This window comes from Saccoglossus kowalevskii, chromosome 2 (assembly GCF_978046115.1).
Source record: "Saccoglossus kowalevskii chromosome 2, keSacKowa6.1, whole genome shotgun sequence".
In the NCBI taxonomy this organism is placed as follows: Eukaryota; Metazoa; Hemichordata; class Enteropneusta; family Harrimaniidae; genus Saccoglossus; species Saccoglossus kowalevskii.
In genome coordinates this window covers 32,210,834-32,227,568 of record NC_140642.1, presented here as the reverse complement: position 1 = coordinate 32,227,568, position 16,735 = coordinate 32,210,834, and the positions used below count along the sequence as shown (strand labels likewise).

General features: G+C 34.5%; 1 protein-coding gene across 1 annotated transcript in view; it reads right to left on the bottom strand.

Annotated features, from left to right (window-relative positions):
• Positions 1-16,735, bottom strand: part of LOC100376870 (1-phosphatidylinositol 4,5-bisphosphate phosphodiesterase beta-1-like) — a 68,642-nt gene that overhangs the window by 17,663 nt on the left and 34,244 nt on the right. The window contains exons 18-24 of the mRNA XM_085505709.1: positions 9,454-9,505; positions 7,389-7,543; positions 5,019-5,183; positions 4,625-4,724; positions 3,683-3,885; positions 2,862-3,126; positions 2,481-2,606 (exon numbers count right to left, since the gene is read on the bottom strand). Of these exons, the coding sequence (XP_085361835.1) occupies positions 2,481-2,606; positions 2,862-3,126; positions 3,683-3,885; positions 4,625-4,724; positions 5,019-5,183; positions 7,389-7,543; positions 9,454-9,505 (1,066 nt within the window). The remainder of the gene's footprint in view (positions 1-2,480; positions 2,607-2,861; positions 3,127-3,682; positions 3,886-4,624; positions 4,725-5,018; positions 5,184-7,388; positions 7,544-9,453; positions 9,506-16,735) is intronic.

Sequence of the window (16,735 nt, the reverse complement as noted above, 5' to 3'; positions counted from 1 at the left end):
ACTTTGGATATCATTAAAAAAGCTGAAAATTGGTATATTAGTATTCAAATTAGGTAATTAATATACATGGATTTCATAAAAAAAAAAAATTTCGTCCATGGCATCTATGTACTAAGTTTCACTGACATGGAATGATAAGCTATCCTTGACATAACAGTTGACAAATTAATAATTATTATGCAAATTAGCTGATTAATATGCACCAATTTAAACTGAAAATTGATTACATCTGTGCATTGTCCCGTCTAGATCATCTATTATGTCCCAATGTATTTCATTGAAATCCATTGAGCAGTTCTTCAGAGATCAGTGGTAAAAACAATAAAAGCTAAATTTTTGAGTTTTTACACTACTTACATACTAACTACAAAGACTCACACAGAAGTTAAAGACTTTAAAAGTCACATGACCATCTGTGTTTTTTGTGGTGAAAATGACAAAAAATTCATCTTCTAATGTATGGCTGGCCAACTGACTTGAAGCTCCATCCATATATATCATCTCCTAGGTAACACCTTTCAAGTTTGAGAAAAGAAAATCAATATGTCATGTGAATAGGCAGCCATAATGGATTAACATTAAACAGGAAGTGGCTATTTGACCACTTTCTGAGGATCTAGACGATTTTATTATGGCATATACTACCATTTATATACAATATACCGGTATATAAACAATAACAACTTTTAGCCCTTTAGTGGTGATAATTCCAATCACTTTGCAGGTCTTCTAGTATGTTCGCATCTGTACTCACAAAACAAAGGGAGCCCTCTAGTGGTGATAATTCCAACCACTTTTCAGGTCTTGTATGTTCACATCTGTACCCACAAAGCAAAGTGAGCCCTCTAGTGATGATAATTCCAACCACTTTTCAGGTCTTGTAGTATGTTCACATCTGCACTCACACTCAAAAGGCAAAGTGAGCCCTCTAGTGGTGATAATTCCAACCACTTTTCAGGTCTTGTAGTATGTTCACATCTGTACTCACACTTAAAAAAGCAAAGTGAGCCCTCTAGTGGTGATAATTCCAACTACTTTTCACATGGCTGATTCCAACCTCAAGTGTCATGGCGGACCAAACCAAAGGAGATTAGTAACTAGTAATGGTTCCAGCATTTGATTTGTCTATGATGTTTTCATTCTTTGTTCTATTTAACCTTAGTTACTGGATATCAGTGCGTACGCTTGTGGTCGTTCTATGTATAAAGCAGGGTTTTTCTTCTACTCTCAAAAGTTGCACAAATATAAAACTGTTTTGTTCGTTATCACTTTGCACACTTACAGAATCATCTCAAATAAAAAGGCAGAAAGAATCGGCATGGGCTCATAGCAGTAATGAAGACTTGTTCACAGGGGATGAAAATTGGAATGTTTTTAAATTATGTCATTTAGTCACGTGCCTTTGGGCTGGAATCCCAGTCCAGTGGAGCAATATAGTGACTATTAGTTACCTGCGTCCTACTTCACATAAGACGCCCGTAACCTGTGAAAGTTTCATGTTGCAAGCCCTCTAGTGGTGATAATTTCAACCACATTATAGGTCTTGGAATATGTTTACTCACATAGCAAAGAGAGCCCTCTAGTGGTGATAATTCCAATCACTATGACAGGTCACAAAATATGTTTCATACCTGTACTCATAGTACAAAGAAATCCCTCTAGTAGTGATAATTCCACTGACTTCGTAGATCTTAGAATATCTTAGCATTTGTACTCACAAAGCAAAGTGAGTCCTCTAGTGGTAATAAATAAATTGCTCTTTGCATTCAACTGACAATGATAATCAGCCAACACTTCCTTATGTGTGATTGCAATGTTGGGCAGATACATGTCGCATACGACTTATTTACCACTTCCGTGTCACTAAGAATGTTCTAGAACCGTACTGTGTCTGGGTGGAATATTCTAGATTTTTTAGAAACTGGTTGAATAGGTAATAGAACACTGTAGGAGGCAATAGAAGGTAATGGAACATTCTAGAAATTTGTAGTAAGTTCCAGTCTCATTATGTATGCTGATGTAATGGTCTATTTATAGACAGTGGGGGGTATATATAGGGGAGTTGTTCAGCACTTAGTTCAGATCGTAGATCTCGTTGAATAGTAATGGAGTTTAAGTATCTAGTCATTGGAGTAGTGGAGTTTTACCACGTTATTGTACTTGATGTTTGCAGAGTATAATAATACCAGTACCAGTTGAAACCTCATCTGTTGGCTCTGTGTTCGTATTTTATCATCACCGCCAGGGAAGTCTTTCTGTTACTGTTGCCATTTTGGTATTTGAACCATCACACCTGCACTATACCAATTACGGTAATATTACGTTGCGTGTGACAATACATTGCAGTAAGAACTTATTTTTAGACCATCTATTGATAAACATAGAAGTCCATACACTGATAGTTTGGTGTTTTGATCATTATTTAGTAGTATGCAAGAACATACAAGTAGTAATGAAAAACATGACAATTCTTCTCTTACCTGCTTGATCTAGCATTGGAGCACTCTTGGTTCTATGGATCTCTTCTTCTGCTATGGAATTACTTGCCATCAGGAGACGTGTATTAGCCAGAGATGATGACCTTGGAACACTATTTTGAACTGAATCTGTAATAAAAATAAAAAAATAAAAAATTATTTTTTTGTGACACATGATTAGAATCAGAAAAAAATAATATGCATGGAGAAAAACCATAGTTCGTCTATCAGAAATTTCTCTTTCCACAACTATGTGTAGGTATGTCAGCAGTTCTACGTGTCTTTAAGTATGAATTGGCCTTGACGACACTGCAATGTCCTTCTACATATTTTCCACTAATTGTAATCATATGGTAGCTAAATATGGTAATTATAGGCACTCACCTATAGAATGGCCTGACTTAGAACACATTGTGCTTTCTTTCATAGTAAGTAAAGCTTTGGCATTTGCCTTCTTGGAGCCATATTCTCCATTGGATTTTGTGTAGCTAACACTTGAGCTTCCATTTGATTCCTTAAATTCCAATATTTGTTTACTGTTTTGTGCTGTATTCGGCTCAGCATTGCCATTCTCTTCATTTCCTGCACCAACAATGTCTTTCTCTGTCGGCATTTTCATTCGACCAAACTGGTCGAGTTGATCAGTGTCCTTTAAAACAAATACATTGACCCTTGCTGTAATAATTGACTGCTTTCATTTTGTGTGTTAAACAACTGAGAGAAGGTGGGAATTCTACAGGGGTCTTTTCAAAGTAGAGAAGAAGTCTGTTTGTTTGTTTTTTTGTGAAATTTAGCAAAGGTGTTTGAGTTCAAGCTGATTCTAAGTTATAAATTTGAAGAAAAACAGCCAAATGCATTAAATATTTTCATGAATTTTGAGAAATTATTGAGTAATGCTGTCTGGATGAAGTTTGAAATGTGGTGGACTAGAATGTATTACATTTCATAAATATTTATTATTTAGTTTTCCACAAAAATAGACATGAGATGACCAGAAACATATTAAACAACTTTTCCCAGCAGGAAATACCAGTAAGTGTTATTTGAAACTTTCTCTATAAAATTTGTCATATGTTCCACAGTTTGAATGTGATCCGTACAGGCTTGTCTGAGATACAAATTGGAATAGACAAATATACAAATATCAATTCACAATATAAATCCGTTTTTGTACCGGGTCTGAACAGAGACTAATATTCAATTACCTCGTTTTCAAAATCTTCAGTCAACTCTTGCAACTGTTTCTCTCGCTTTTCAATCATGTTTTGATAGGCTATTGGATTTGCCAGAGCAGCAGCAAAGTCTGTTAACGTGTCTGGAACGTAGTCTTTGACATTAATTTTCATAAACAATGTTGGTAGCGTTAATGATTGGTTAGCTTCATTTCGAAGGGATATGTGTCGATAACCTGAAATTAAACAAACGCTGATTAATATGCTTCAATATTAAAAATGACGCAAAATTTATAATAGGTGATTCACCATTCACTGTGAGATCTCACGAACTGTGTGAAAGGCCTGGACCAAATGTTTGTCGTCAAAAATCAAACGATTTGATTTTAAATTTGAGATCCCTTTTGTATAGCTCAATGTCGGAATGTCGATTTTCGAGAGGAGAATATTGCATTGAGATACCCTTCCTCCATCCAAATTGACCATCATCAAAAATGTAAAGCACATTATTGGGTTTGAAAAACCCTAAAAACATTATCATGTTTGTCAAATCCCAAGCACTGTAGCGTTATGGCCATAGTTACTCCTGTTTTTACATTTGATTTCATGCATAACTCAGGATCGCAAAGTGACCGAAAAATAGTCTATTTGAAGTAAAAATGTAAGTGGAGAGCCTTTGGCCTTGTTAGTCAGATTTACAAGTTGCTGACCACAAGTGTGGGTGTTCCACTGCACGGGTATGAGGTACCATAAATAATAAAAATGGGAGAAACCTCAAATTGTTACAATTCATCATAATATTATTCTATATTTTATTTTCATAATTATTCATACGTCATCCATAGTACGATGTGAAACCCCCCCCCCCCCCCATCGCAAGACAAATACACTTGTTTGTATATTTCATCTTATACTTGACCGAACAGTAAAATATGTATTGTCTGTGGTGCTGTACAGATTCAAATTTGTCTTTACCTGGTTGTAGTCCCTCTAATGGGAGAATACGATGACCTATCAATTTTCCATTTTCTTCTAGTACGGCGATCCTCAATACTGCTAAGTTTGGGAGCACGACCTGTTAAGAATGATATACCATTACATCAAATTAAATACAAGAAGAAATTGATAGCATTCCAAAAAGAAGTTTTTATAGCTAAATTTTTTATTCTATACAACAATTTTTTTTGAGCACCAATGGACACACAACAATCACAGCTTTAAATGTCATCTCTGATAGCAGTTGGAATCAATTTAATGGTAGATGCTTTTTTTTAAAGATAAATGTCAAGTCATATATTAATCAGAACTAAGCATGGTGAAATAAATTATGTAAATTAATATGTAAATTAATATGTACATGCGGTCTCACCTTTTTAAAAACAAAAGGTTCCTCGTCATATATGGGGCTGATTCCATTTCCTTGCACAGTCTTGGTTCTGAAGCGTTTACGAACAGTGTCTGCTGGCAAGCCGTACATGTCTACTTCTACGTAGGTACTAACCTTCTTGTCACTCAAAAACTGGCCTGATATAACCTGAAAATGACAAACACGATGCGACATTGATACTTTGTAGGTCACAAAGTTGCCTTTATAATTCAAATCTTTAAACAAGCAGCCTGTCGGCTGAGATAGCTCCGCTGTTAGCAATGCACATTGCAATTAAAGAACAGAAGATATCATTAGAAAATGAACAATATGTATAGTATCAAAGCAACAGGACTTGTTTTCAACAAGAATTCAAAAATATCCCTTTTCACCAAAAATTATCAGCAAAATTAGATAATTGAAGATATCATCACGAAATAACCACATCTGAAAGAGGTCCACATGTACCCCCGGTAGTACCTATATATGTAATATAAAAGCAATCAGACTTGCGGTTTTCAACAAGTCGAAAATATCACTTTTTACCAAAAATGACAAAAATATTCACCAAAATTAGAGAATTGAAGATATCATAAAATGAACAAATCTGAGAGAGGTCTACCCAAGGTACACATACACCAAGTATCAAAGCATTCAGGCTTGTAGTTTTCAAGAAGAAGTCGAAAAAATAAAACATTGACACAGACGACGACGGACAATCACTCATATGATAAGCTCCGCTCGACAAAGTCAACAGCGGAGCTAAAAACTGTTGTTAGAGGTTTTATTCAATAGTGGACACATTGTCACTTTTTGCATGTTATATACAGCGGCGTAGGAAAACATCCTAATTAACACATAATCTAGACTGATTTGTTCAGATTTACCATTATACCCGTAATACATTGTAACCTTTTCATAACAAACAATTTATAATAGTTTGTTTAATAATTAAATTGACGAGTCCACTGTAAAGAAGCAGATATACTGGTAATGCATGTACATTGGGTTCATTATGAGGGAAAGACATGCAATGAGTTTATCATATAATGAAGGACAGAAAACTGTACCTTTGTTTATAAACCAACCACCAGCTTTCATTCAATTTCTAATATTTCACAGTGATATGCTCAACACTGACTACGTCCACAATGCATGCATGCATGCTTTTAAAGGGCGGTAGTCGTCGCGCCATGCATGCGCGAGTTATATGGGTCTCATATAAACAAAGATGACGACTTTGACTGTTGAGCAGACCAACAAGTACAAACTAAGACGTTTCCAAGCTTTAATTAGGTAATTTTCAGGTGATTGGAAGGCATCGAAGGAGTCACCGGCGGTAATCAGTGCAAGTCACGTCCAGGTCAAACCTCATACTTGCGTATTTCATTTGAAGAGCGCATTGGATTGTGGGAAAATCATTGTGATGACTACTGCGCTTTAAGTGACATACAAAATTGTGGTCGTACTGTGACTGTTCAAAATAAAGGTTAGATAGTGCTAATATTATGAAGACATAACATGAGAACAAGTCAGTTTCCTATTTGGCCTGAACAATACCCCTGAAATGTGCTTGAACCAAAAATCTATATCCCTTCAATCTGTTTCATACCACTGAGCATACATTCAAAGTTTGAATGAAATTGGTCAATGCAAGGCATATAAATCTGGAAAAAATTTATTTCCAATCTATTCCTTTGACCAAAAATTACATATTTTGATTCAAAATGACAACATTTTGGTTGTGAAATTGTATATATCAATATATGTGAAGTTTGAATAGAATTGATCAATGCATTGCCAATAACAGGCAAAAAAATTTGTCACTCTACTATTTGACCAAAATGTTATATTTTGACCCTAAAAGACACTTCGATTGTATCAATATATGTAACACTTTTTGTATTACCTACCGATATCTGTGAAGTTCAAATTAAATTTATCAATGCATTGCAGACCAAAAATGACATATTTTGACTACCCACCAAAAGACACTCTTAATACATTGTATGTGAATGTTGCTGAAATTGAGCAATGTATTGTCAACAACAGGCAACAACTTTTTGACCAAAAATGACATATTTGACCCCAATATACACTCTTAATACACTCTCTCTATCCACATAATGTAAGTAACACATTTTGCATTCCCTATATGTGAAGTTTGAATTGGTCAATACATTGCCAATAACAGGCAAAAAACTTTTTTTTTTACCAAAATATAATAGCTATTTTGATTCATATAAATTTATAAAACATTTATAATGTCCCCAGCATACTTCCCGTCAATGTATCATAAAATTCATTTTAACATTGTTCATTATAACAAGGTTACACTGTAGCACTTAGATTAAAACCCGATATTTTTAATACCTTGACGGAGACTGTGCCTGCAACAATGCCATCGACAGTTGACTCTGCAAATGGATCAAATCGTCTATTTGAACGTCTCATGAATTCTGGTTTAAGAATATATCCACATCTACCATTGTATTCAAAAATACCCATGTTTAGCTGCATTGCCAAATCTTGAAATTGAAATAAAAATGAAATATTAGAACACATACATCTTTTATTATAGTAGCCAATCACACAACTAATAAAATAACTACCTTCCCATAACTGGTCATCTTTTGTGCATTTCAACACTTTTGAAAAGCGTAAATGTATATCTGACGTACACTGATGCTCAAAGCCTACTTAGTAAGTTAAATTTAGAATATTTTTTTTGATTTAAACAGTTTGTCTTTCTTCAAGCAGTTTCACCTATGATTCTATATATATACATACATTGTAAAGAACTATTTATACACACAGACCTCAGTTCGAATCCTACCTTAGGCTGAACATCAAAAAAGTTGACCCCTACCCTGGGTGAGTGTGCCACAGACTCTTTGGGAAGGCCAATTCCACTGGCCGAGATTCATTCACTAATGAATGTGACTTTGGGGGAACCTTGGTTAAGATCCGCAGGTGCTTGTGTTGGGCCGAGCCTGATTGACGCCAGGATAGTGCATTAAATTGCCATTTGATAGAGAGATGGCTGCACAGCCTATATATAGCCACGTGTGTAGTCCCAAAACATGAATATGACTTCTGTGGCAAAAATGCACTATATGTCAGCGTTTGCAACTTGCACATACAAAAAAAAAGTCAGGAGAGACAACAGTGACATTCAATGTCCAGAACTGTTGCCTGGCACAAAAAACATTTAAAAAACAACAACTGATGCTCTAATATAAATCCTCAATATATGTCTTTTTTTCAACCACAATTTTATGATGCAGATGAAATGCATCTGAATCTATTCATAAATCATTACACAGAATGGCAGAAATGATCCTACCCATCCACAGTATATGAAGTGTACGTCCCTCATGTATCTCATGAAAAAAAAAAATTGAAATTTTCAGTGAAATATGGTCAAACAATAAACTTTAAAAATGAAAAACAAATGTACATGTACATATTTTTACAGAATGGCCATCTTGAATCAGATCGTGAAACAAATTGATGTGCATATGTATAATATTATGTATGATGTATGTGTGAAGTTTGATTGTGATTGGTCCAGGCATGTCTAAGATACAGGTACAGGATGCACGGACACACGGATGCACAAATGTCAAAAGATAAGTCCCTGTTTTCAGAATGTGTTCGAATGGGGACTATTATGAACTTGCAATCTAAAAAATAATAGCAACAGAAGCGATGATGACATAATTTGTTCAACTTCTATACACCTTTCTTTCATTTCATTTCACCACCAGTTCTCTTTTTTCAGCACAACTTCACAAAATAATCATTTATAGTCTGCACTTTCCTTCAGAAAATTGTGAAAAACTGAAAATTCACTCAAATTTTGTCAGTTCGCTCAAATCCATGCAGAAATATTAAAGAATATATCGAAAAAGTACAGAAAAATTTGAGCAAGAAAGTGTGGCAGTGAAAGAGTTAAAGGCAAGACAAAAACTAAATACAAAAATGAATACACCTGGATATGTGCAGCCCTTCAAATTAAAACCACAGGATGTAGTGTAGAGTAATGGAGAAATGTTTATCAAAAATGAATACACCTGGATATGTGCAGCTCTTCAAATTAAAACCACAGGATGTAGTGTAGAGTAATGGAGAAATGTTTATCAAAAATGAATACACCTGGATATGTGCAGCCCTTCAAATTAAAACCACAGGATGTAGTGTAGAGTAATGGAGAAATGTTTATCAAAAATGAATACACCTGGATATGTGCAGCTCTTCAAATTAAAACCACAGGATGTAGTGTAGAGTAATGGAGAAATGTTTATCAAAAATGAATACACCTGGATATGTGCAGCCCTTCAAATTAAAACCACAGGATGTAGTGTAGAGTAATGGAGAAATGTTTATCAAAAAAAATAAATATAAAAGTCATATTTACAGTAATTCAAACACTTACCTAAAATTTGGAAATTCAAAGCAACCAACTGACAACCACAGTTCCAGAATACCTGTTGAAATACAAGACGAAGTAATGAAGAAATCAAACTGCAACAAGTGGGACACACCCTGTTATATGATAAACGAGGCTCGCTTGAATGAAGATCTTTATACCTTCCTGTCATCAATGTATGATGATTAAAATTCCTAACACGCTTATTTTAACTTGCAAACAGAAACATTACGTGATGTAACAGTGCTTAACACACAATCACTCGTTGAGCTTTGAAAGAACTTTGACGTATATTATGAATAACACTCAAACAGATGTACGTCATAGTTCAATTCAAATGAGCTAGTCACATGACCATGCTCGTGTTCATTTGCAAATGTATTCTTACCGGTATATTCGCAATACAATTTTAATTACAATGAGTAATAAACAGGAGATATACCTAATGCTCGTCATACTTCAAACACATTTTAATCACTCGGGAATGAATGTTAAACAGGAATATGCATGTACAAAAGGCGGTATGAAATGTGAGATAAATTTCCCCCAAAGCCAAACTGTACTGGTAGTACCGGTACTAGTAGTTATTTATACACTGTGAATTTATATCCCCCTGGCTTTATTTCTCAATCACTTAGGTTTGCGATATTCTGAAAAATATATTATTCATAATCATAGTTTTCAAAAAACACTACGTACGATTTTCTTTGCCCATTTAAGTCTTGTCACTTCAATGCTTTCACTGCACCGGGGTAAATGTCAGGTAGCATGTGGCATTATCTTAAAATTAGAATTACTGTATCATATAAAATGTCACAGATTGTCTTATTTAATTTTTTTTTTTTTTATATGTGGTAGACACAAAAATATATATATTGTATGTTTATTGTATTTTTGTGATTATTTAATTTTGATTTTGTGTATTTTGATTTCAACAAATTCCTTTTTATCAAGTACCAAAAAAAGACTTTTTTTTTTTACAGTGATAATCAAGTATTTTTATTATTATTATACATGTATACCGGTATTTCTATGGATTTTGACTGTATATAGTATATATGTAGGATCTACAGTGAAATCAGAAATTGCATTTTCTATACAAGTCTATATGTTTTAAATAATACGCAGCTGATCAGAGACATCATGCTCGTCTTTGTCTTATTTGTTTCCCACTATGATATTTATACATGCAAATATGCATGAATTTATTCATTGCAAGCTTGTGTACTCCTGAAACAGCAGACATATCTCGCCTGTCACCTCCCTTATTTTCCTCAGCTAAGCATATTGGAAAACATAAATGGAAAAACTTAGTTTCATGATAAATCTAAATGAAAGCAGAATTTTAAATCCAGCGAATATATCTTTTTTTCCTATATTTTACATGAACTTGTCAAAAATCAGTGAAAATAAATTCCATACAAAACACCCAAAAAGTCTTTCAGCAAAAATTAATTCCAGCTAAAACAAAGTATTTTACAGCAACATTTGTGAGCAACCATAACAATTAACAGCAATTGTTTGTTCTTTCTCCCATAAATAAACAATTACCTTTGGACCACCTTCTCAAATCTTTAATAATTAGTGGCTTTCAAATTGTTCCTGTTCCTAAAGGCTGCCATGGAGATTGTTAATTAATCTATATATATATCAAGGATTTTCTTCATATCAAATACTAATGTCCAGTTGATTGAACATCAGATTAAATCTTATCTATATTCAAGGCAATTTATAATTAGACTGCTGTGATGACATCATTGGCCACCGATTATCTCAATCAATTATCTCCAATGTCTAATTTTAAATAATCAGATGTGTATTCCTGTATGCCTAATAATAGTGTTATATATATCACAGGATATCTTATAGACTTGCATACAAGTGGTGCTCGCGTTAGAGATCTTGGCACGTGCTGAGACTAGGGAATGTGCTAAAACTTGTGTGTGACTGATCGGGACCGAGTCAGCCCCGAAAGATGCTTGGGGCCGAAACGCGGCATGTGCCGAGATTTGCTGCCTGAACTCTCGACAAAAGCCAAATTCACGTCCTCTGTGGTGAATTTAAGAGAACATATGCTGAACTATACTAGTAGGAAATGATAATGAAGGCAAATGTAGATATACATGGTGGATGCTGTAATAATGAATGAAATGAATGCAAACCGTCGTCAGCGTCGCATATTTATGTGTGCTGCAACCGCTGTTTTCTTGCAATGCTACATTGACGTGAAAAAAATAATTGTTTTTCAAATCTTCTTTGCCGTTCATGTGCACGATGACTCATAATAAATACCATAACGGCAAATGGATATAATTACAATATAGCAATTATTATTATCATCATATCGTTTTCCATGTTTGTGTCAAATAACAGATCAACGAATGAGGGCGTGATTTTGGCACGAGCTGAGGCGACAGACTTCAAGAAAGTCAACTGTTAATACAACCACAGTCAACGAATAGAACATAGTTTTTTGTTTTGTGTAGAAAAAGACCCCCTGGGCGTGTGCCCGGATATGACCTCAACTTCTTTATTGTGTCAAAAGTGGGGGGTGGGCGTTTGTCCAGGCATGGGTTCTTACCCGGATAAGTACGGTACTACCAGTCACTGCCATTTTTAATAAAAACAAGCCATGCATGGCACAGTCCCTGTTAGTTATCAAATTTAAGATATATAGTTTTGTTTACAGTAATATAGTTGGAACATAAACAAGTCACAAGTATGGATCCAAAAGATGGTGCTTGATTATGATGATTTTTTAACATTAAAATGATTGACGTCTTGTATCTGATCGTCAAACGAGTACTTGTCTATATTGAGAAATATTGCTTTGGAACAGCATTAATTAAAACAAAATAACCACCAGTCGGCTATTTTAAATTGGATCTGCAAAATAAAATGATGTGCATCAAGGTTCCATAATGTCCTACGTATGTACCAAGTTTAAACAAAATCCATGATTTTGATGATTTTTTAGCACAAAAATGGCCACCATTATATTATTATACCATTATGATATTATGTATGATGTATGTGTGAAATTTGATTGAAATTGGTCCAGGGATGTTTAAGATGGACGCACAAAGGTCAAAACATAAGTCCCCATTTTCAGACTGCGTCTAAACGAGGACTAAACAGCGAAAAATGTGTACATGCAGCATCATAACTCTGAGACTCTTGGACTGATTTACACAAAATCCAAGGTGTACCACAAAAACGTACAGATACACGTAAATTTTGTTCATGGGTCTGCATATACATGTACATGTTCAATATGTTTTTGTGTTACGAACGTACAAACTTACAGACGTACAATTACATTGTAGACTGTAATGAAGTCATTAAGCCACTTGACAACAGATTATCTCTATCGTATGATTTCATTATAATTCGCCTGATTTGTATGTGTATTCCTAATAATCATACAAAAACAAAACTGACATAAACAGAACATTGTTCAGCGAGTAAAAATAAATGTGTGTTTAAATATTATGTTAAACAGTGTTTATGACACAAATCTTGCGTGATTTTTGTTCATGTGACTTCGCAGTTCATTGTTGTTTTCTTCCTGGCGCCATTTTAAAGTCAATTTCTTCGTTGTTGTTACCTAAATAAGTATTTTATTCATTGATAATTCACTACAAACTCTACCACCTGAATTCACTATGCAACGTAACATCGTAACTACTCGAAGCAGAGGCATGAAACGTAAGGCATCCGCTGTCTCGATTGCAAGTTCGTCTACAGAGGCAGTTGATTACTGTACAAGCAGTCAGCCTTCTACAAGTACGCGATCTCGGAAACTGTCACCTGATTCAGACAACCCTGCCAAATAAAACTGACTTTAAATCCCAGTAAAGTTCAACAAAGCTGCTGCAAAATGATTTTCAACACCACACCAGATATAACAAGACATGAAATGTCACAGTCCCCGTTATTTGATTATAAAGTTGTACAAAGAACATCTGCAAACAGGTGAATAAATATGTACTCTTTGTGGTTACAACTCATCATAAAGTGATTTCCGATGATCTAGTTTTGTACTGACAACTAAAAACTTCCACTGACCCATGTTCAGAATCTCAGAGTACACAAGTGCAACAAAACTATTTGTCATACATGTATACTTGCTCAAGAAACTGCATTCATAAATCTGAGTGAATCTTGATGTACATGACTTCTTTGTTAATCAGGTCTTAGTATATTACCAGGACCTGGGTTTGTTTGAACATCATCACTGGGCATCAGAATCATTCTCATGTTGTCAAATACAATTTGTTATTAACACAGTAAGGTTTATTATTTAAAATGTATTCATTGTACATAGAACAACATCTGTTAATTTAAACAATTGTAAAAGCTATGTTTTCAGAGCAAGTAAAGGTTGGTCTGCTCATAACCTTCAATGGAGAAGTAACAATAATTGTTTGAAGTCTTTTTAGTGCAGTGATATTATTGCATTTCAATTATTAATGGGTATAAAATACTATAAACCATTTAATTTTGACTTCTAGATATATTCAGGATTTTATGAAATTTGTGTACAACATTTCAATAAAGTCCCTGACACTCCATGTTGTAGGAACTCAGAAAAAATTCTGTTCACAGCACCACTGTAAAAAAAAAAAAGTTTAAAATGAGTATAGTCAAAGATATACACATGTGGGTTCATAAGACATATGTACCAATCTGAGTTGGTTCTAGAGATTAGTATCACAAGATTTTACTCTCCGTGATTCAATATCAGTCCTATGTATAACGCTGTGTTGATCAGGCGAACTAATTGACAATGGCCCTACAGGTATCGCTATGAAATCACAGTAGTTTTGTATTCTTCTTGCATTTCGACCATGGAAAAATATTTGTTTTTGAAAGTGGCCGAATTATTAGAAGAAAAACAGAAACTATTTTTTTAGTATGAATTCTAGTAACTGAAATGCAGGATTGAAAAAGAACAAGACAATACGCAGGATTGATAAACCTTCAGCGAGCACTCCTGAAATTTCAGATCATTGGTACCATGTTTTTGGATACATTCAATGACCTAATACATAAAATCACATTTGTTATTGCTCAATCACTTGACCCTGTATGGCACAAGATTGCAAGCTTCTATCATAAAATTGGGTTATTTATTTGATGCAACGAAACATGCATTCACAGCAGACGGAAATTCGTTTGAGATATTACTGGATTTTTGTATTCAGTTTTCCATTTCAACCACCATCATCACTTAGCAAGCTGTGATCGTGCATTGGGATACTGACTGTGCATAAATGTGCAGTGTAGTGTCATCAGAAGACCGATTGTTTGAGAATATTTTGCACCATTATGCCATTTCAAATATTATATTAATTCACAGACAACAAAATAAAGATTTTCAATAACATACAAGTTTTCCCACAAATGATGATTGTATGGCAATTACAAGGCTTCGCCAGTTTTACTTTGGAAGAAGTTGAAAACAGGTAACAGGAAGGGGCTACATGACTACATCTTTTTTTTTTATTTTAATCAAGCATGATTTGTTTACTTTTTTTTTTTTTTTTTTTTACAAATGTCTATTTCAGGGGCAACAGAAACAAAAACAATAAATGTGTAGGTAGGCATTTTAACAATTGCACAATTAATATTGGATGAAAACGTCATTACCGATATAAATCATAATCATAATTAAAAATAAGATCACATTTAATTTAGTCAGTTTTCATAATGAAATGCATAATAACATGTACTTATAAATTTTAATAAGGTTCAACAGCCTTTTCATTTAGTGGCAGTTTATACACCATAAAACCTCTGGTTTAGGTGTCACACTCAGAGAAGAGTGAAAGGCCTTTGGTTCATAGGCATCGCGAAATGTTGGAATTGAATCCCCCCAAAAAATTCACATACTGTAACATGCATTATTTTTTTATAATCTTGTTGATAACGAAAAGTAAAGTATGTTCTAAAAGAAGTTTTGAATAAATACAAACACGAATACATTGCTTAGTCGTTAGTACCGGTAGCGAATGATCACGGTAGCACAATCTGGTCATTCTGTGTTTCGCAAGTGAATAACTTACTTGTTTTCGAAGTATTGCAATTGTTGATTATTATTCAGTAATGATTATAAAAACGCACAAAAATTTAATTCGTTGAATATATATAAATTGGAAGTAATATTCAACTTAGTTTCATCGTAAACGAATGATTTCGGTCGAATGTAAATGTTCGAAGAGATACGATATCCGCCATGTTCTCATTTACACGTGGCTCATTTAAATATGTTAATGACGGTTCAGTGACCTCGTGGTGAACGCAACGCGGTAGTAGATTTACCGATGTTCTGGCAAGATCTTTATGCTTTGATTTTGACGGGGAAAACGGCATGTTTTCAAAATATAAACTGAGCATTCAAAGAATAATTTAACATTGTTCGCAGAAATAACAGCTTCGAAACGAAGCTTACCCATTCGGGCTATTCACAATATGTGTCAATGACTACTATGGTACAATATAAATTAGACTCTTTTAGGCGCCAGGAGTGAATGAAGTATCTAAAATATTTTTAAAAAAAACTATAAAAAAATGCCGAAAAAACGCCGGGCGATTTCATGGTCCGTTGCAGACTACTCGACCGACCGTCCATACACGTGTTGTCACTGCACATCGGCCATGTTGAATCGCACGAGATCGACAAAATCTTCATTACAACTAACAGTTTAATGCTCACAACATAAAAATACGAATATAATCATAGGCAACCTACTATTATATAATGAATAAGTTGATCGACACAGGGACACCCCCCCCCCCCCCCCCCGAGATGTGGATATTTCGGAAATCGCGACACAAGCAAAAGACCGGATAACGATTTTACTTGAAACTATGTCCCCATGAATTAATCGTCCGTGTACAATAATTTGACAGGGTATACAATTTACAAACTAGTTTCGTAGATTGGAGACAATTGTTTGCTTTTTTGGCTTTTCACAAGAATATAAAGCTGGCAATCATCATAATATTCACGTCCGTACATACGTCACGGAATGTACACCAATCGCACCCCAAAATACATTCAATTTTGTAGAAACTGGAGAACTTACCTTCGCAAACACGTCTCTTATGCCGCCTTCTTGAAGTTCTTGAAATCAAATAAGGTTACTAGTTCTTCTAGTAACTAGTGAATAAGACCACTGAGCCGAACAGAATACATGTATACAGTACTATAATAAATTGCACGCAATGAAGAAATCACGTGCTGTAGCTTTACTCGCAGATCTAATCTACTGTAAAATATTTT